Below are 21,507 nucleotides of genomic sequence, written 5' to 3'. Positions count from 1 at the left end.
GTAGAATTTTAAAGGCATTAGGAAGGACTGGATTGGACTTCAAATCATTAACTAAACTTGCTAAATCTTTGTGAATGTGAAAAGCCTCAAGAAAATCCAATTCACCCATGGGAAGAAGTCTTTTGGATGATTTTTGCAGACCCAAAATCAAAATTATGGTTAAAAGTCCAACTATGATACGCTATTGAAGACTTGTTAATTTCGCCTTTTTTGACATAAGATTCATGTTCCTTGATATGAAAATCCACGGTCAATCGCAACTGCTCTCAAATAATTAAGTTCATTGGTAAGCAAAGATTCAGAGGAACAAACTTTAAGCTCGCGGAAAACATAATAGTAAAATGAAGCCATTTTTTGCTTAACAGGGTGGCATGACTTGGCATGGGGCGGTAAACAAACTGCAAAGGGTTTACGGTACACAGCGGTGCTAAAATCGGTTTCATTGCGGGTTATAAGAATATTGAGGAAGGGGAGGGTATTGTTGGATTCAATTTCAAGAGTGAATTGAATGGCTGGATCAATTGAATTCATAATAGATAGAATCTCGGATAAATCCTCTTTATAACCGTCAAAAAGTGCGAAAGTGTTTTCAACATACTGAATTCAAAGACGAAAAGATAATTTATCAAATAATTTCATCTCAAAATAGTGCATATAAATGTCAGCAAGTACCGGACTGAGAGGATTACCCATAGCCAATCCTTCAACTTGACGAAAATATGCATTTTGGAAAACAAAGTGGGTTTGACTCAGAGAAACTTTAGTTTAGAATTAATTTCAGTATGAAATTATAAGTAAATAATTATAAAGTATTAATTTCAGTATTAAACTTTAGAATTAATTTCAGTATGTGTGAAGTGAAATTCCCGAAGCCTAGTTTCAAGACAATTTAGTGCTCCTTCGACCTGAACATTAGTAAACAGTGATTTGACATCAAATGAAACCATAATGGAACGAAGTGGAGAAATATTTTTAAGTTTATCAATGACTTCAACAGAATTTTTTACAGTGTGAATATTGTTAGCAAGTAGAGGAGAAAATCTGGAAACTAAATATTTGGCCAAAGGATATGAAGCAGTACCTATGTTGGAAACCATTGGTCGAAAAGGAATACTGGTTTTGTGGACTTTTGGAAGAGCATAAAGTCTAGCGCAATTAGTAATAGATGGAATAAGTGATTTCTTCAACTGAGTTGGCAGAATGTGGGAAGATTTAATAGCACTTTTTACTTTCGTGAGGTCCGAAGTTGAAGGATCTTTAGGGATCGAGCAGTATGGGCCTTCATTTATCAATTTAGAGACTCCAGTAATATATGTGTGTTTGTCCATAACAATGATCTGTCCGCCCTTATCAGCTTTAGAGATACTGATATTAGTATCAGAATGAATTTCACGTAAGATCTCATTTTCCTTTTTGCTAAGATTCGAACCCAAAGATTTATTGTTAAAATTAACGTTATGAGTAATTAGGTGGCGGGTTGTATCCTTCTGCGTTTCCGAAATTTTGGAGAATTTAAAGGCTTTCTCTATAGGGGCGATGATTTGAGGAATTGAAGGTTTAGATGTCTCTGAAAAGTTGAAATTATATTTTAATACTTTTAACTGATCCTCCGAAAGATTCCTATTGGAGATATTAACGATGGGGTTAACGTTTACAGTGGGAAGATCAGCTAGATAGTTGGGACTATCCGACTGGTGTGTGAGTTTAAGGAATTTAGAAAGAGCACATTTTTATGCCGTTGACAAACGGTATCGGTTCTAGACCAGGATGTATGTTCAAATGAGGAAAATTTTTTTCAGTGGAATTAGCAATTTTTAAATGGAGGTAATATAATTCAAATTCAATTTTAGATAAACGTTTGCGTATGTCCCTTATAATGTGATGAAGAAGTGCCAATTTGAATTTATGCAAAATTTTTGAAACGTAAACGGAAGCTTTAAGACTACATTTCACATGTATAAATTTGGGAATGAAATTTTGATGTTTGCATTTAAGTAGAAACTGTAGATGATTCAAGAATTTCGTACTCTTAAGGCGTAACTTACAAAATCGGTTCCTGTCAGTAGACATATTGTGAAAAGGGCACAAGCAAGAAACAAGTGAACAGAAGAAATGTAATTCCCAAAGTCCAAACAAGTAATTACTTATAACATGAAAAAACACCAATAAATAAGGAAGACAATTTTCATCAACATATGACAAAAACATTCCAAAAGGAGAGAAACATCCAATACAGAAAACCAATAGCTACGTGGAAAGAAGCAACGAAAGTCAAAATCGTGCACATGGTAAACCGATAAAAAATAGAATTACCTTGAAAATGCCGGTTGATAGCATAAACCAAATCCGAAAAAATGATGGCCACGTGGAAAGAAGTAAATAAAACGGTGCACGTGGTAAAACAATAAACAGTAAAATATTCTAGAAAATGCCGGTTGATAGCACAAACTAAACTAGAAGAGAAACACGCTAATGTGACAATCAAAATCGTAAAAACCAACCTTCTATTTAGCGTAGGTATAATGAAACACTCAATCGATTTCGAGGGCAGCTAAAAGTCCCTCCTCATCAGGAGAAAGAAATACATAGAAAGAAGAAAATAGGAGAAAGAGTCACAGAAACAGGTGGTCCTTATCAGCACTGCACGTGGTTATAACTAGATTTTTAATCAGAGTTGCACTGGCCGCCTACTTTTACTGAGCCAGGCTATCTGATCAAGCATAAAGAAATATTAGCGAAGTTAAAATAGGGAGCGAGGGGCAAATACTCCTTACGCTCAAAATCTGAACTTCAAATAATGGAAAGCAACCACTGAATGGATTTTTATACCCTCTGGTAGTACCAAACGCGAGGAGGTAACGTCATCTATCGGCAAAAATAACTGAATTAAGATAGTAGAATTTTAAAGGCATAAGAAAGGACTGGATTGGACTTCAAATCATTAACTAAACTTGCTAAATATTTGTGAATGTGAAAAGCCTCAAGAAAATCCAATTCACCTATGGAAGAAGCCTTTTGGATAATTTTTGCAGACCCAAAGTCAAAATTATGGTTAAATGTCCAACTATGATATGTTATAGAAGACTTGTTAATTTCGCCTTTTCTGACATAAGATTCATGTTCCTTGATATGAAAATTCAATGCTCTTTTTGTTTGGCCAATATATCTTAAACCACACTGACACGATATACTATAAATTCCCCAAGAATTCAAGACAGAAACGCAATCTTTTAGAATCGAAGGGTGAGTTTTATTAATAGGGGAGAAACTGACTTGAAAATTGAATTTCTGGAGAATCCGTGCAATTTTATAGCTAACAGAACGATAAAATGGAAGCACGACAAGGTCATTATAATTATTTCTAACAGTGGAATGTCTTCTTTGATGGGAATCTGAAAATTTCTTAACGGCTTTATTAATAATCACAGGAGAAAATCCACGGTCAATCGCAACTGCTCTCAAAAAGGTTATAAAGAGGATTTATCCGAGATTCTATCTGTTATGAATTCAATTGATCCAGCCATCCAATTCACTCTTGAAATTGAATCCAACAATTCCCTCCCCTTCCTCGATATTCTTATAATCCGCAATGAAACTGATTTTAGCACCTCTGTGTACCGTAAACCCTTTGCAGTTTGTTTACCACCCCATGCCAAGTCATGCCACCCTCTTAAGCAAAAAATGGCTTCTTTTTACTATTATGTATTCCGCACACTTAAAGTTTGTTCCTCTGAATCTTTGCTTACCAATGAACTTAATTATTTGAGAGCAGTTGCAATTGACCGTGGATTTTCTCCCATGATTATTGATAAAGCCGTTAAAAAATTTTCAGATTCCCATCAAAGATGACTGTTAGAAATAATATTAATGACCTTGTCGTGCTTCCATTTTTTCCTTCTGTTAGCTATAAAATTGCACGGATTCTCCAGAAATTCAATGTTCAAGTCGGTTTCTCCCCTATTAATAAAATTCACCCTTCGATTCTAAAAGATTGAGGTAAATTGGATTTTCTTGAGGCTTTTCACATTCACAAAGATTTAGCAGGTTTAGTTAATGATTTGAAGTCCAATCCAGTCCTTCCTAATGCCTTTAAAATTCTACTATCTTAATTCAGTTATTTTTGCCGATAGATGGCGTTACCTCCTTGCGTATGGTACTACCAGAGGGTATAAAAATCCGTTCAGTGGTTGCTTTCAATTATTTGAAGTTCAGATTTTGAGCGTAAGGTGCATTTGCCCCTCGCTCCCTATTTTAACTTCGCTAATATTTCTTTATGCTTGATTAGATAGCCTGGCTCAGTAAAAGAGGGCGGCCAGTGCAACTCTGATTAAAAATCTAGTTATAACCACGTGCAGTGCTGATAAGGACCACATGTTTCTGTGACTCTTTCTCCTATTTTCTTCTTTCTATGTATTTCTTTCTCCTGATGAGGAGGGACCTTTAGCTGCCCTCGAAATCGATTCAGTGTTTCATTATACCTACGCTAAATACAAGGTTGTTTTTTACGATTTTGATTGTCACATTAGCGTGTTTCTCTTCTAGTTTAAGAATGATTTAATTGGCAATAATATATGAATGCGTTATCTTTGTCGTTGCGAAGCTAAGTTTCTCTAGATTGGCAACGAATCCATTACTCTGCTGTTTCAAATGTAAACAAGCAATGGCTGCCATCAAAAAAAGGTTTTAGGCTTAGTGGCACTTAAACAACTTTAAAATTGTTGATAATTCTAAAAATATTGCATACAGATTTACTAAAGGCATAGAAACCTCAACTGGAATATAAGAACGACATAATTCAATCAATTTTAAAGCAAAAAGTGTACAATTTACAAACATATAAAAGTAAAGAAACTGAGATCACTGAGCCGGGTAACAGAGTGGATATATATATAAATATATTTATATACATTTGGCATGGCTGATTGCAACCAAAATATGAGGTGCACATCTACATGTTATAGTAGTCCTATATATAAAATTTCAACATTTTGAGGCTACTCGTTTTTGAGTTATGCGAGATACGTACGTGTACGTTCGTACAGACGCCACGAAAAATTCTCTTCTGAATTAATTTTAAAGCAGTTTTATAACTTTTTTGGAGCAAAAGAGTGTTTTATTCTGTCCTTACGTACAGATATCATGCAAATGCATATTTAAATTGCATTCAAAAACGATCAAAATGGATATTTTCGTTGAAATATGCTGCCTGAAACATTTCGCGATTACATTACTTCCTTTTTACTTCGTACAAGGAAGTAAAAAGGAAGAAAATGATCTATAAATTGTAAAATTAGACAATACTAATTTATACTCTAATAGTAATATAATAGTGTTTTCCTGTGTGATTTTTAAATTTATGTTTGGGCATTAGGCCAGAAATTGTCTCAGTGATTGTTTTTGCTTACAAATTTGGTTTTGTACCGATCTGTGTATTTGAAATAGGTGTGTGCAGATCTGTAGCATATTCATCTATCAAAGAAAGTTGTTTTCATATGTAAAAGCACGTATGCTGCCAAATTCTTGCTACCTGTTAGACTTTTTTTAATTATTGTTTGATGAAAAAATTGGCAATTATTTTTTTTTTAATGAATTTCTTATTTTGCTGCAAATCAGTATTTGCATTTAAAGAGGGTTTTTTTTTTTTTTTTTTTTTTTTTTTTTTTTTTTTTTTTTTTTTTTTTAAGTTGCAAATTAGTTTATGAAATTACTAGTTTATGAATTATTAGTTTATTGTGGCTTTTAGAGAAATTTGTCACATTTTTTGAATAACGGTCCTTTTTGTGGTATGATAAGGCTCACTCAAACTGCTACTACATTATTTCCTTATATCTGAAACCATTTTTTCCCCTAAAAGTTTTGATTTTAAAACTGAAAGGTTGTTAATTCCTAACAGTACAGGATGTATACAATCCATAAAAGTCCTTAGGTTTTCTGTAAGTAATTCTAGCCCTTTATTTCAGCCAAAATTTAGTAACAGTCTTTAATTCTGCTCACTTGACATTTCTATCCTTTTTCTGTTACTGCCATTCTAAATGTGAATTAACATTTTGGATGGAAATCCTGTGACTTTTAAAAAAGTTATCTCAAATTATCATTATAAACAATGAAAAACACTCAACCACCCTACCTAAAATTGGTACAGTAAACAATGAGGAATAATCGGCCATCCTAGAAAAATGTTTTGGGCTGCCTGATTGATTTCAAAACTGATACAACAATCAAGAGTGTGATATAATGTGACACATCCTGTATGATATATATATATATATATATATATTTAATGTGGTAAAACATTTTAAAACTCTGAGAACTCCTCATCTAAATCATTCCTTTAAAAAAGAAATGATCAGTCAAACAAAAACATTTGAATAATAAAAAGTCAACAGCAATGATAAGCTGTTAAGGCAATTTTTCTGTAGGCTTATAGGCTCTAGCAAGATTTTTATACCCTCACTTAACCCATAGATGCCAGTTATTATGATTTTTTTATTTTTATGAAAATTATTCTAGATTTTTATCTTACACACAAACTAAACACTAAAAATTGTACCAAGGGAACAATGTCATGAAATTTGTATTGAAGTTCAGATATTCTTGACATTTCTTGGTGGACATTTGTGTTACTGCTAATACAGAAGTCAAACAACAACAATCAGCGTTAATTTTCAAAATTTTCACAGGACTAGCTTCGATGGTTTTACCGAACCACCATCCTCAGCTGCAAAATGGCAAATGAACAAGATAGGAAATAATGATTAGATAAGAAAGCCTGGACAAGAATAATCAAGTGGCGCCATCTGTAGGTGAAACCAGAACTAAAACATAATTTCTTTAAAGGCCAAAGTCAAAGATGGATTGGAATTAGGATCGTTAACTAGAACAGAAAGATTTTTATGAATATGAAATGCCTCTAGAAAATCCAGTTCTCCAATGGAAGATGTTTTTTGAATAATTTTGGCAGCAGAAAAATTGAAAGTGTGATTGAAGTGACTAGCTTCCAAAGCTTTTTCACTTGAAGTAACAAAACCTTTCATTACCTTTTTACTATTTCTGAACTCCGATAATTTCCTCTTATAAAATATCCTTCAGATTTATGCTTTAAGTTGGCATGCTTAGAGTGTAATTGTCTTTTAAGAAAATGATTGTTTCATGCTTTGATTTGATGATGGTTCACTGCAAACAGCATATTGAGGTTGAGGGACCATTTCATCTCCATTCCAATTAAACAGATATGATAAATAAACTTCATTATATTTCCTATAAACAATTTTTCAATAATTTTAGTGCTATTAAATTGTCTTGAATCCATCACCTGTGAATCATCACTTTTCCTGTTAGTCAATCGTAGCCATTTTTCCATTTAGGAAATCTAGTTTTGTTTTATTATTTTTTCACAAATATTTAAATGCACAATATATTACAAGGTCTTCAAAAATGATTCTCAAATAGTGTAAAAATGTAAGGAATACAAAGCAACAAGAAGACAAGATTACCTGCTGTTAGAGACAGCAAATAGACATAAAAAATTATTGTAATTGAAAATAGAGCAATCTGAGTCCGGAAATGTTAATAAATTGATCAACTCTGAAAGAATTTATGAGATAGTATCATCTTTTTTGATAGAAAATTATTTTTATTTCCTATTATACGACATTCACTTCTATTACTTTTTATTACCTTTTAAAAACATCATTTATGCTAAATTTTGTTATGTTTATACGTAAAAGAATATTTTTGAAAATAAAAACGGATTACTTTGCTAAAGTATATGAGCAGCTACTGACCTTGAATAAAGCTCAGATCACATAACTTAATGAGTGTTAAAGAAAAAACTTAAATAGCTTGTTGGGGTATTTAATTTTTGAATTTTGTAGTTAAAAATACTTCGTTTCTTTGTGTACCACCTATTTTTCTCTCGTGTACTACTGATTGAGAAACGCTGGTTTATCTATTTTTTATTGATAATTGCTTTTCCGTGTGTAATTCTTTTAGAATGTTCAGATGTGTTACCTTCCCTGTAAAATTCATTATGCTTTCGTACAGGGTTTGTACGGTCCTTAAGAGTCCTTAGGTTTTTCTGGAATCGATTTTTGGTCCTTAGTTTTAATAATCTGAAATTTACGACTGACATTTTGAATGGGAATTCGCATTTTGAACACATATTTTTTGGCGATTCATTGACAAATATAATTATCTTTTGAATGGGTGAATAGGTTCATGGATTATAATGTGTTCTTGTTTCTAATATAAGCAGTGGAATACTCAAGTTTCTGAGCAAGATGTGAAACATAAGCAATTCGAAATTATTTCATTTTTTCTAATGCAGAGCTTTTAAACAACTTTTCACTTTTGGGAATGTAAATTCTTTATTAAATGGTTCCAAATTTGGTGACTTATCAACATTTTGGCAATTTTAAGATCGGTTTCTATAGAAAATCTTTAATTCGAAAATCTGGGAATTTTTCGACGATATTTTTTTAAAAAACATTATAACATTGATCAGTTAGTTTCATTAAAGTAATGCTAATATATTGAAACTGTATTCAAGAAATAGCATTAAAATGAAATATTTTTATTTTTTGCTGTCATATTATAAAGTGACATTACTTTCTATTTTGGCAACTTACTATGCAATATTTTGAATCTGAAGAATAAACAAGGTAATAAATGCTTAATTCTTAGTAAAAGCAAAATAGTTATGTAATTAATTATGCCTTTTTTTTTTTTTTTTCATTGTGAGTGTTTTCTCTGTGTAATTGCCTCAATATGCATCAGCTTTCTGTATAAAATTAATATTACACTTTTTCCCTCTGATTCCTCAAAACACATTTCCTGCCTTTTTGCTGTTACAGAATTAGTAGGATTTTAGGCGTTGCAACTTGAAAAGTTTAAAAGGATTTGAAGATTTATAGACCCACGAATCTAGAAGTTTCCAGAAAAATGTCTTCGTGATATTAACACGTAATGGATGTATTTTACAGAAAGTTTGTGATGAACTTTTACTTTTTGGAGGATTTTCGGAAGAGCAATGACAGTATTTGAATGTTTTACTTCTGATACTAGATGTCTTTTTCTTAACATGTTTGTTTTCCCTTTGTTTTCTCACTTTTCACTAGACACGAGCATGGAAAAGATCAGAAATGCTTCTACTCTTATCACATGGACAGATATTTATAGAAAGGAATTTTTCTATTGATAAAAAAATTGAAAACTGACAATTTAAAAGATTTATCTGATATGTCTCAAACATCATCAGTGGTGTAGCTAGGGAGGAGCAAGGGGACATCCCCAGGCACAGCATCCATGGGGTGCAAAATTGACATTATAAAATTTTAGAATGAAATGTTTTTCATTCTTGGCATACACAAGGGGGCGCATAATCTTCAATTATCCGTGGTCGCTGAAAACCCTAGCTACAGCTCTGTGCATCATACACAAGGCTGGCACTATGCATTTTCTTACCTGATGCAATCTCTGTGTTCTAAGTTCTGCTGCCTAATGCCTTCCAAAATTCTAAAATTTTGCAATCTCTAGATTTTGTTCCTCGATGTGTTACTAAATTCTAAAAATTCTGCCACACTGTCTCTGTAACTAGCTCTTACCATACATATACATTCTATAACAAAAACATTGCACCAAGAAGGAATCAAATGATTGCTTTGAATTTTCGTATGCATAAATGTTTTGTTCAAATATGTAAATGATTAAATTTTGGTGTCCAATGAATGAATAGTGTGATCTCCAACGCATCAAAATTGCACATTCAGCAGAAGTATATAAGGAGTTGTTCTTTAACTGTTAAAAATATCTGTTGCATTGTACTTTAGGATACCTTTCAACGACTCAAAAAAAAAAAAATGCCTTGCCTCAGGATTTGAGAGCAACTGTCAGAGTTTGAAAGGTTGTATCATTGGATTGAAAGAGGCAGGTTGGGCAAATCGGAGAATTATCGTTATAGGAGTCGAAGAAAATACAGTGATTAGAATATGCTGGCAAAAATGGGTGGGCAATGGCAGATTTCAGCGTCATGATGGTCACAGTCAACCTAGAGTCACAACAGATCAGAAGGAGAGAGTGATTGTTAGATCAGCTGTCACAGCAGAAGTTATGGCCTCGGGTGAAATTCCCTTGATAGCTGGACCCTTTGTCGTCATTAGAGGCACACTTACAGCACAGCGGTATGTCAATGACATTTTCAAACCTGTTTTGCTACCATTCCTTTTGCAGTACCCTGGCCTTATTTTTCAGCAAGATAATGCCAGAACGCATACTGCAGGTGTTGCTACGAACTGTCTTACAGCTTGTCAAACACTTATTTGGCCAGCCAGATCTTTCTCCTACCAAGCATGTCTGGGATATGATGGAAAGGCGACTGAATCTACCAGGGAATGTTGATGACCTAGTCCAACAATTGGAGCAAATTTGGCAAGAAATACCGCAGGAGAGCATCCGGAACTTTATTAGTCTATGCCTATGTCATGTGGCAGCATGTGTTGACCACCTCCAGCTTGCATCCAGGTTAGAGATGTTTCAACACCTTATTGAGCTCTTTATTTTGTAACCATGTAACTCTGAAATAAATCATTCAATTGTTCTGAAATTTTAATCATTTTCTTTTCTGTACATAATCTTCCTATCCATCAATTTTTGTCTCCATCAGACAACTCCTTGGTGCCTCCTTTTTTGTTGTGTGTGTGTTATAGAGTGTAATTTTATATTTTTTCTGAATGTTCATATTACTAAAGAAATAAAATTCAGTGGCGTAACAGCCCTAATGGACCAAGACCTGCAGTGCCTGAAATCTGCTTTCTTGACAGTGGGCCCCGTGGTGCGTAAGCATACGCCCTGAACAAGTGGTCAGTTGAAGCAGGACCCCAGTGTTAAGTTCCCAAGCGAACTTGGTACTCATTTTATCAACCCAAGGGATGAAAGGCTGAGTCGATTTTGACCAGCCCGGGAATCGAACCCCGGACCTGTAGTGCTGCTGCACGATGCACTAGCCACTGCGCCACCGGGCCTCAAAGAAATAAAATTAGCAGCATTTTTTTATACATTCTAAATGCATTTAGTTTTTTAGAGTAACAGAAATTTAATCAAATCCAAAAATTCTAAAATGAGGAGGAAATGTAACAAAGAAAGAAACTAATACATAAAGAGAAAGAAAATTATTCTTCAAAGATATGTACAGTTATTATTATGTAAATTAAGCGGTTTATAATCTCACCCTTTGCTATCATTTTACCTTTCCATCTCCTCGCCAGAATGAAAACCACTTAGATTTTAAACTAAGGTTTTGGGGTTGTAAGACAGAATTTGTTTCTGACCTCCGCTTGCATGCAGCATTTGTTCCTACCAGCTCTGGTAATTTGTAATTATTTCTACTTGCGTTACTGCTGCTAGTACCTGAATTTGTTATGCGATAACTGTGTTATGACGAGTTTCGAGTTTGTTACGACATGTTTCAGAGCCAGCTTAGATTCAAATTAAATTGTATAGTCCTTGACTACTAGTCCACATTTTTAGTTTGATTTAACTGTTCCTGTTTAATTGGATATTTTGTTTATTGTTAACTGTTTAACTGTATATTTTGTTTATTGGATATACAAATATTTTACTGTTATAACGGCAAAACATGCATTGACAGTGAAACTATATAAAGGGCAAATCATAATTCTCCTCGGCACCTCCAAGAACATAAGAACATGCTTTTATCTTCTAAGGTCTTTTTAAATAGGAGTTTATTTAAACCTTTATCTGACTTTGTAGTTATTTTCAACCATAGCGAAAACTGCTTGCTTCACATCTGTCAGGTGTTGTGGACTATTTAACTTCTAGCAGATCAAGTAAAACTTCATAGGTACATTGTTAAGAGATTGGCAAGTTAGGAGATAAAGTATGCAGAATATTGTTTTGCATATTGAAACAAATTTCTGATTGTTAGCAAAAATGCTTAAGGAGAAAGAAATTGATATAAAGTAAATGAAATGTTTTGGGAAGGCTTCAAATTAAAAAGACATAAATATTTTGTTGTGTGTTGTTGCTACAAAAGATAAATGTTTTGTAGCTTTTAATGTGTAATCATCCTAATATTGTTTAAAAATTTGTCATAAATTACATGAATTTTATTCCGTGAAATGTTATTAGATTTTGATTTTAATAGTGCATTTTTAACAAATATTTAAAAAAAAAATAGAATTTAATAGTGGCCATGTAAATGTATAATGACTAAAGGTATCTTTACCTAATTTAATTACTAGTAACTGACTGCTCCCCTTTAAAAATAATATTTGCATATTAAAGTAAGTTACTGCCTTTCATTAACCCTTACCGTGGTCACAAGATGCAGCACAAAAATGTAAAAATTATTCTTTGCATCTAGTGAAACTTAAAACAAAACTTATCACCTCTGGTGCTATAGTGGCTTATTGGAATCTTAAAGTATATTAACTGTTGTTTGACTTCTGAATTAGTATATTAACTGGGTTACACTGGTCGTGGAAACCACATTTTGCAAAATGTGGACACATATTTCAAAGAAAGACTAACAAGTTTGCATAATAATTTGGATTGACTCCCTTTTTTGTACTTATTTGTCTGGTTATTCCAGTTTAAAAAGTGGAACATTTCTTCAGAAAAAATTGTAGGAGAATCACAGTTTCAAAGTTTGATGTTAAGACATTAAAAGAAAATATTTGGAATGATCAAGTTTTGCAGTGGCAGAGAGATTTTCACTGATGATGAAACTGTGTTCCTTACAAGAGAAACTAAACAAATATTTTACCTTAAAGGCAAAACATGCATTGGCAGTGAAGCTATATAAAGGGCAAATCATAATTCTCCTCTGCACCTACAAGAACATAACTGAACATTATAGCCTTCTGACATGTTTTTTTTTAAATAAGATTTCTTAGAGATTTTAACTGATAATATAGACTTGAGAAATATATGGATAATAGATATAAAAGATACCATGGTGAAAATTCATTTGTATTAATTATTTTTTTCAACCTTTATTGGAACCATTTAGGTTTTATTTGATAAATGAAAAAGCAAAAGTATCAGTATTATTGCTTTTGAAGAAGAAAGTCACATTATATCTCACTCTAAAGACATTGAGTCTATCCATTGAAAATATGTGCTTAAGGGAGATTGGATTTATCTAACAGTTTATATGACTTTATATTTTGAATTATTAAATGTGTCATCAGTGAATATAGTCTTATTTTCAGAGTTAGAAAATGAAGAGGTTAAAAAAGGCAAGAAGTTTTCAAATTTTATTCTTATTAATTTTGAAATCTAAAGCAGATTATATGTTAACTGTCTTTATACAGGCAGAGTTGTAAAAATTGTATTAATTTTGTTGATCCATGTTTTGCTGTCTTTTGATGTATCATAAATGAAACTTTTTTAGGAAGCATGCTGAGGAATATATGTATAGACGTCACAACAGAAAAGTTGAGAGCGAGGTAAGAATTTTAAGCTAATAATTTAATGCATATTAGAAATATAGAAGAATTATCCATATTTATACTACTAAACAGTCCCTTGTTTATTTTTGTATGTCATAGTGTCAGGATTGGTGTGGCAAAATTTTTAGAATTTAGAGAAGCACAGAACAACAAAAACATTTTAATTTAGGGAAGCACTGAGCAGCAGAATTTAGGACCCACAAAGATTGCAGCAGGCAGTAAAATTACTACCAGCAGCTTTGCATAGAGCTGTTACTTTTCTGTCTTCTTAAGTATTATTTTGTGTATTTTTCTCCTTTATTCAATTTTCAGTGTTTCTGTTTATTGCAGAAACTCTCTATGGAAGAAGGAAGTTACACAGTTGTTTTAGCATTTTAAGTCATGCATCTAATCTGTTTAAGTAAAGTTTTGAGCAAAATGAAATGCATTATAATCATCTCAGTTTTAACCTTTTTAAAAATATTTAACACAGTGTGGTTTACTAATTGCTTATTAAAATCACTACTGTTCAGGCATATTTGAGAGTTTATTAAGTGGCTGAATTTAATGAGCAGAGATTTGTAGGTTGCCAGTTGTGATATCAGTTTTAAACTTATCTAGTAAAATAATAGTTAACAATTAATCAATTATTAATCCTAAAATAATAATTAAAAATCAATGCTAAATCCAGAAGTCCAACTGCAATTTCTGCGTGTTGTGAACAAGAAGTCATATATTATATTTCATACATTTCAGTGCTTTTCAAGCTAACAGAAGTAGCTTTTACTTATAAAAATCTATTTATGCATGTTTAAAATTTATCATTTTTCATTAAGATATTTTTATTTGATGAAATTTTTTAACTTACAAACCACTGTTCTATCTGTGTTTGTTTCATGTTGTTCATCAACAGTTTTTCAGTTGTATTTTGATCAGCACTTTTCACTTCAAGAGCTTTTAGAAGTTGCTGTGCTTTTTCTAGATATGACTGATCTTGGTATCACCTTTTTCTGTATCGCTTTCACCGACTGTTTCTGCAGTTCTTTTGTCACTTTCTATAATACTAATGCAGTTCTTTTGTCACTTTCTATAATACTAATGCAGTTCTTTTAACAATTTTTATAATCAGACCACACATGTTATCAGTTAACACTTTCTTAACTTCCTTCACTGATGTCTGAAATATTAGCTTAATTTGCCATTCCTCTGAGGCTAAAGAAAACTTGCATTTTTTTAACACAGTTTTTTCCGTGTTTTAAGAGATGGAATCCTGCATTGACTGTAATATGTATGCATGGCCTCTAGCAAAGATATCAACTTACTTATCTCCTTTGAAGTGCTTACGTCTTCAAAAGGTTCAATTCTGTGAATCATTTTTTTAATATCTTTTTTGTAATGATATTTGAAAACTTTTACAATAAACTAGTCTAAAAATTGAATGCTAGAAGTTGTATTTTCAGGAAGAAATGCTAATGTTTCAGAAAAAGATCAAATGTATGTGTGCTGCACAGTTATCTACTTAATAAAACTATTTTTTCATTTTTCAATTCACTGTCTCATTTCAAAAGAAAATCAACAATAAAATATATAAAAAAAATTGTTTTAATCTAAAGGCTATTTATTATAGCTTGATTCGCACTGAAATGTATGAAATAAAATAATTATATGACTTCTTGACCACAACACTCAAAAACTGCAGTTGCTCTTAATATCTTTATATTTATTGGCTGCTTATAAATATAAAGAAGTCCAACTGCAATTTCTGCGTGTTATGAACAAGAAGTCATATATTATATTTCATACATTTCAGTGCTTTTCAAGCTAACAGAAGTAGCTTTTATTTATAAAAATCTATATTTTTTTATTATAGCCTTTAAAAATACTGCTTAATAGATTTAAAACTTGCTATAGTGCCAAGATGCATTGAGCATATTTCAAAGCGAGATGCTACTTTCAGAATATAATTCGTTCTCCCTTTTTGCAAAAAACATTGTTATTAAAAAAATTTGGTGGTCCAAATTTCAGACTTTCTGCTATGTTTGTACTTGTATTAAAGTTTCTCCAATGTTATATTTTCCCACTTTTTGCAATTAATTATGATATGTGATAAGAGGCAAATTATCCATCTTCATTAATGGGGTAGATTGTCTTGAATGATGCAGGTATTGTTAGATGACTTCGAATTTCCTTTTATATATTGCGTGAAAATATTCAGAAAGCTTATTGTTCTCTTTTGGATGTTTTGTAGCAAGGTATTCTCACAAAGGATTTGGCTCTATTGCTTCATTCAGTAATGTTTTATGACATAGTAACTGTATTGGAAGTTTAGCGATAGGTTCAACTCTTAGGATATCTTACTGGTTTACTTACAGTGGTGGCCAAAATTGTGGACACTTTTGGAAATTTGTATGTTTTTGAACTTTGTATGCTTATAGAAAACGTTACAATTCACAAAATGCAAACTTGTATATATCACTTTAAAGAGAATTTATTACTGAATTCAATACAAAACACAAAATTAAATTATTTGCAATACAAAAAAGTTAAACGATAATAGTTATCGATATACATTAGATAGTGATGATTGCAGTGAGCTATCTGTACTTTGTGGGATACCCTTTATTTTTGATTACAGCTTCACATCGACGTTTAATTGAGCTGACAAAAGTTTTAAGCTCTTCTTTCGTTATTACATGATGCCAGAAAACAATTATAGCCTCAATTAGTTCCCTTTTATTTGATGGGCGCCTCATTTGGACAAGAGTTTTCAAATGGTGCCACAAATTTTCAATAGGATTGAGGTCAGGACTGTTTCCTGGCCATGACAACAATTTAATGCTCTTTGTACGAAACCACTCTTTCAATATTTTGGCCGTGTGGCAAGGAGCAGAATCCTGCTGAAAAATAAACAAAGCATTGTTGGGAAAGAGATCTCTGATGGAAGGTAGAAGTTTTGGTTCTAGAATAGTGTCAATGTATTTTCTGGCATTCAGTGTCCCATCGATGACATGAAGGCGACCAATGCCATCTGCTGACATGCATGACCAAATCATAACACTAACTGGGTTCTTCACAGTTGCTTGAATGCAGTCAGGATGTAGCTCTTCTCCTATTCTACGTCTTACATATTTTCGCCCATCACTACCGAATAACGATATCTTAGTTTCATCACTCCATATAACTTGTGACCACTGATCATCTGTCCAATTAATGTGTTCCTTTGCCCACTGTAGTCTTTTTTTTCGTTGCTGAAAATTAAGATAAGCCTTTTCTCGTGGAATTCTACTTCTCAGTCCAACATCTTTTAATCTTCTCCTGATTGTTCTTGAACTGACAGAAACACCAGCATCATTCAGATCACTTCTGATGGCCGCTGATGACATTTTTCTATCTTGGAGACATAGTCTTTTTATTCTTCTGTCATCAATAGATGTGGTGCACCTTTTTCGGCCTTTTCCTTCTTTGTTTTTTATTGAATTTGTCTCCTGATATTGTAAACACAACTTTCGGACTCCAGATGTAGTCACTGAACCACCCACCTGTCTTGCAGTTTCAGCATAGGAAAGACCACTTTCTCGTAACACAATAATATTACATCTCATCTCTTTCTAGGTGTCCAATCTACTCTTTTATTTGATGTCATTGCTTCTTGACTAAATATTAAAAATTTTTACAAAAATTCCTACTTGTAATTGCAGTGTATAAGAAACAGGTCTTCCTTCTACAGAACAAAGCAAAATAATGAATTGTTTCAAGTGTAAACATGATGTCAGCTTCTACTGGCAGTTACTAACATTTGATTGGTTCTCGGAACAAGAACAGTGATTGGCCAGGAAAGCTAGACATTACAAACCACTTCATAACTGTGTTTTTTTATTTATATTAAAGTACATATAACTTTTTTTGTATTGCATATAATTGAATTTTGTATTGAATTCAGTAATAAATTCTCTTTAAAATGATGTATACAAGTTTGCATTTTGCGAAACGTAACATTTTCTATAAGTATACAAAGTTCAAAAACATAAAAATTTCCAAAAGTGTCCACAATTTTAGCCACCACTGTATACACCTAAAGTTTCAGATGACCCTAGACCAGAAATCCAGTGGGAGATCATGCTGCCATGAAGATTCCAAATGCTGTTGCAGCACTTGCCGAACACATGTAGTGACATGTGGAAGAGCACCATCTTGAATGTCATCTGAAATTTCATTAAAATGGCTCAGTGGATAGGTCACTAAGGAATCAGATAGCAAGGGAGATTTTTTTATGACCATCCTGCATATGGAAATAGGAGAGCACTGTGCATGGGAGAAAGGGGTGACAACCAAATAGGAAACTAAACTTTCATGTGTGTATATATGTATATATCCATGTATGTGTGGATGCGTTTTGATTTTCCTTGATCATCATCAATCAAAAAATTACCACCCGCCCATGAAAGTTTAAAACCTGGACGCCTATTATACACCACGAGAATCGTCTTCAGTTTATTGGCCGCCAGATATTGCTAGTAGTGAAAACCAGCTTCAGTCAACATTGCATATTCCGTGAGTACGGAATTGGTTGAAAACACAGGGAAAATGGTCAATCAGACTTGTGCAGCCGGCTGTAGAAGTTAATCACAGTTTTGTAAATGTTTTCACAGCTAATTTTTTTCATATTTGAATGAAAAATATAGTGGCAGGTCTCTAAACCTGCATCGAATTTATCGAAAACATGACGATACACTTCCTCATGTCAAAAATGTCTTTAATACATACTTCAGATTGCCAAAATTTATTGTCATAATAATATGCATTGAGCTGAGAGAGTGTTTGGAGTTGTACTGAAAATAGGAATGTACTGAAAGAAAGATGGACTCTTCACATTTTTTCTGAAAGGAAATATATATATTTCCCTTTATAATATAAGAGAGTATGTTTTTTCAGGGGTGTAAAATAAACTGTTTAAAAGACACTGGGACCATATTTCGCCATGAGAATAATTGGTCACTCTGTCTCTCAATTGATTCATTGTTACTAGTAAATTACTAAATGATTAAAATTTTTAACTGTCAGAGATGCATGAATTTTAAAAATAGATTGTGATCATTTGACATATAATAAATGAGACTTACTGATAGTAATGAATTGCAGAAATATCAGCAGTGTAACAATATTTTAAGACTGGGGGTTTCTGCATGAAATAGTATTTTTTAATCTATCAGTATTAAAAAATAACAATTTTTTGTCTGCAAACTTTAAAAAAATAGATAAATTATTGTTTATAGCATAGGTTATCAATTTTATATTGTAAAATAGATGCTATTTGTTATTATAATTTTCTGTTTGTTGTTAGATGTATACGTTCAGACATGCATGTATATATGACATTTTAATATGTCAGAATGATAAAATGCTAGCTGCACATTTATCCTCTTTGACAAAAGGTCACCGTTCAAAGTCGTTGAACACTAGCAGTTCTGTCCATTGTTCGAACCACACGAATGGGCTGGATTTTGTGGATTTTCCCGTGTGTAACATGTGTATGAGCCAGTTTCCTTTAGAAAGTCAACCACAAAGGCATCTTTCCCCTAGGCAGATAGTCCTCAAGACTTTGCCATAGTTTCATAAAAAAATTTCTTTTTGAAAAGTGCTGATGTAATATGATGTGACAATAATATGTGAATTTATAAATAGGTGTATTTTCTTTATATATTGGTATATTTATATATTTTCTGCCTACGTTATAAAAGCTAGAGCAATCAAGTAGGCTTCTATGATGTTATAGAAGGTTTTGAGAACAAAAAAAGGCGGGCAAAATAATGCTGTAATTTTAAAATATTGGAATTTAAATTTTTCTTCTAAAATAAATGTAAATTTATTTCTGTATATATCTCTTTTTTTTTTTTTTAGTTATTTGTTTGTATGTCAAGAAAGGTGGTAAATTCAGGGGCCGCTTCGAGTGACTAAATCTCTAGCTATGGCATTGGCCCACCAAAATGAGCTCAAATAACTATTCCTAGAACTTAAGGCATGTGCTACAAACTACGTCACTTGTCTACACTATAATTGGTCTAAAGACTTGTCCCCTCTCAATGAAGTCAAATGGACACGACCGTATATCAACCGAAGACCACAGAATGGTTTTCTCAGTTAAGTTGGAGGTGGTAGACGATACTGGTTTTTTTTTTTTTTTTTTTAACAAGTCCATATTCTATGTGCTATTGTAGATGGGATCCAGTGATCGTAGAATAGGTGTCCTGGTTGGAAGCAGGTTGACCATCCATTTTTTAACACAAGTATTAAAAGCTACTTAAATTATTAATAATTAAATCCGAAAGCTTTCAGAGTTTATTACGCCCAGAATTATTTATTTATTTATTTTGTGTGTGTGTTACCTTTATTTATTGAATTTCATGTTCTTTGCGCTTTCAATTCAACAGCAATATCGCAAAGTAATTTTTAAATGTGCTTATCTTTAGAATTCTCGATACACAGTTTCGCATACTGGAGATAAATTCCAAATTTTGGCTTCCTGGTGCCCAAGTTTGGGTGGAAATGTACATTATTCAAAATTTGATTGCTCTAGGTACCATTGCTTTATCACAGTGCAAGAAACATACATACATTTATGCAGATTTTTTCATTATTTAATTTCTTTAAACATAACACAGGATGATAATATTTGGTGGTAACAATTTGAAAAAGTTAATCAACGTTTATAGTAAATGAACGCAAAATGTCAAAACAAAATTAATAGTCCTTCTAGGCAAATTGCCTCTTTGCCCAGATTTATTTTCAGAATTTGGCTTATTTTCTTTTACATTCTGTATTTTGGTATTTTTCTCACACATTTGATAGCAATTTTCTGCGATTCAGTAGTACTGGTTATTTTAGATTTCTATATGTTATTCCTCTATTTGTATAAATGCTGTTTATATTATTTCATATGGATGCAGATTGATTAGTGCAATAATTCTGTATCAAATACCCTACTTATTTTTTCATTTTGTAAATTGTGTTCTATATTTTTGTGTTTTAAGGTACACTTAAGCAACTTGTATTCTGTTTTTCCTGTAGAAATCTCAAGTGCAAGAACCAGAAATTCCTGAAAAAAGGAAACTAGATTTTGAAGAAACTCTTTCTGTTATCAGAAATAAGTTGAAGAGTTTTGAAGAATCTGTAAACCAAGGGTTTTCTAGTGATGAAGAGAATCTTTCAGATACTTGATGTATATGTAAATGCATCATGTTTGTGTACAATCCATATTTTATATATATATATAATGTGCTACCAAATTTTTAATAAATGTGAATATTTTGAAAATCTTTAACTATTTTCTAAGAAAAGTCCATCCTAACTTTTGAACAGTTTTCTCATGAGTATTACAGGGTTCGTGTGGTCCTTAAAAGTCCTTAATTTTTGGCAAAATCGCCAGAAGGTACTTAATTTTAATCATCTGAAATTTCTGTGTGTTTTTACGACTGCCATTTTGAGTGTGAATTAGCATTTTGAAGGAATATTTTTGAAGATTCAGTGACATACGTGGTTATCTTTTGAATGAGTTCATGGGTTATAATTTCTTTCTATTTCTAATATAAATGATGGGATACTCAATTTTCTAAGCAAGAAATGAAGCATAAGCATTTCAAAATTAATTTTTTTTCTAATAAAGAGCTCTTAAACAACTTTTCACGTTTAGGGATATGAATTCTTTTATTAAACAGTTCTAAATTTGGGGACTTACCGTATTTGACGGCATATAAAATGCACCCTTATTTAAAAGGCCACACACATATAGATGTAGAAAAAGTTATGTGTGTCTAGATCTTTATCCAGACTAAAAATAGCATTCCGTACTGAAAGTTAACTTGTGTCCTTCACATGAAAAATATTAACTATGAAAGACGCGTTTCTTTGAGCTCTTGTGTTGCGATTTTGTAAATTGCAAAAAAATTCTAATACCATAAGCGAATTTTATACTTTCGTGAAGCCCTACTCGAGAGGAATACAATGATACCACCTGCTAGGCAATAGAATTAATCATCGAAAAGTTATTAATCAAGCAAACTTA

At 32.4% G+C, this 21,507-nt stretch overlaps 1 protein-coding gene across 4 annotated transcripts in view; it reads left to right on the top strand.

Annotated features, from left to right (window-relative positions):
* The window catches only part of LOC118204558 (uncharacterized), a 140,506-nt gene extending 119,747 nt beyond the window's left edge, over positions 1-20,759 (top strand). For all 4 annotated transcript variants that reach the window (XM_085810786.1, XM_085810783.1, XM_085810784.1 and 1 more), the window contains 2 exons: positions 13,412-13,466; positions 20,514-20,759. In XM_085810786.1, coding sequence (XP_085666912.1) covers positions 13,412-13,466; positions 20,514-20,663 — 205 coding nt within the window. In that variant the 3' untranslated portion in view covers positions 20,664-20,759. The remainder of the gene's footprint in view (positions 1-13,411; positions 13,467-20,513) is intronic.
* The last annotated feature ends 748 nt before the right edge of the window (positions 20,760-21,507 follow it).

The sequence above is a fragment of the Stegodyphus dumicola genome, chromosome 2, assembly GCF_044657685.1.
Source record: "Stegodyphus dumicola isolate Sdum_Otavi_A_Nest chromosome 2, ASM4465768v1".
NCBI lineage: Eukaryota > Metazoa > Arthropoda > Arachnida > Araneae > Eresidae > Stegodyphus > Stegodyphus dumicola.
Note: the sequence above shows the minus strand (reverse complement) of the source record. Positions and strands in the feature narration are given on the sequence as shown.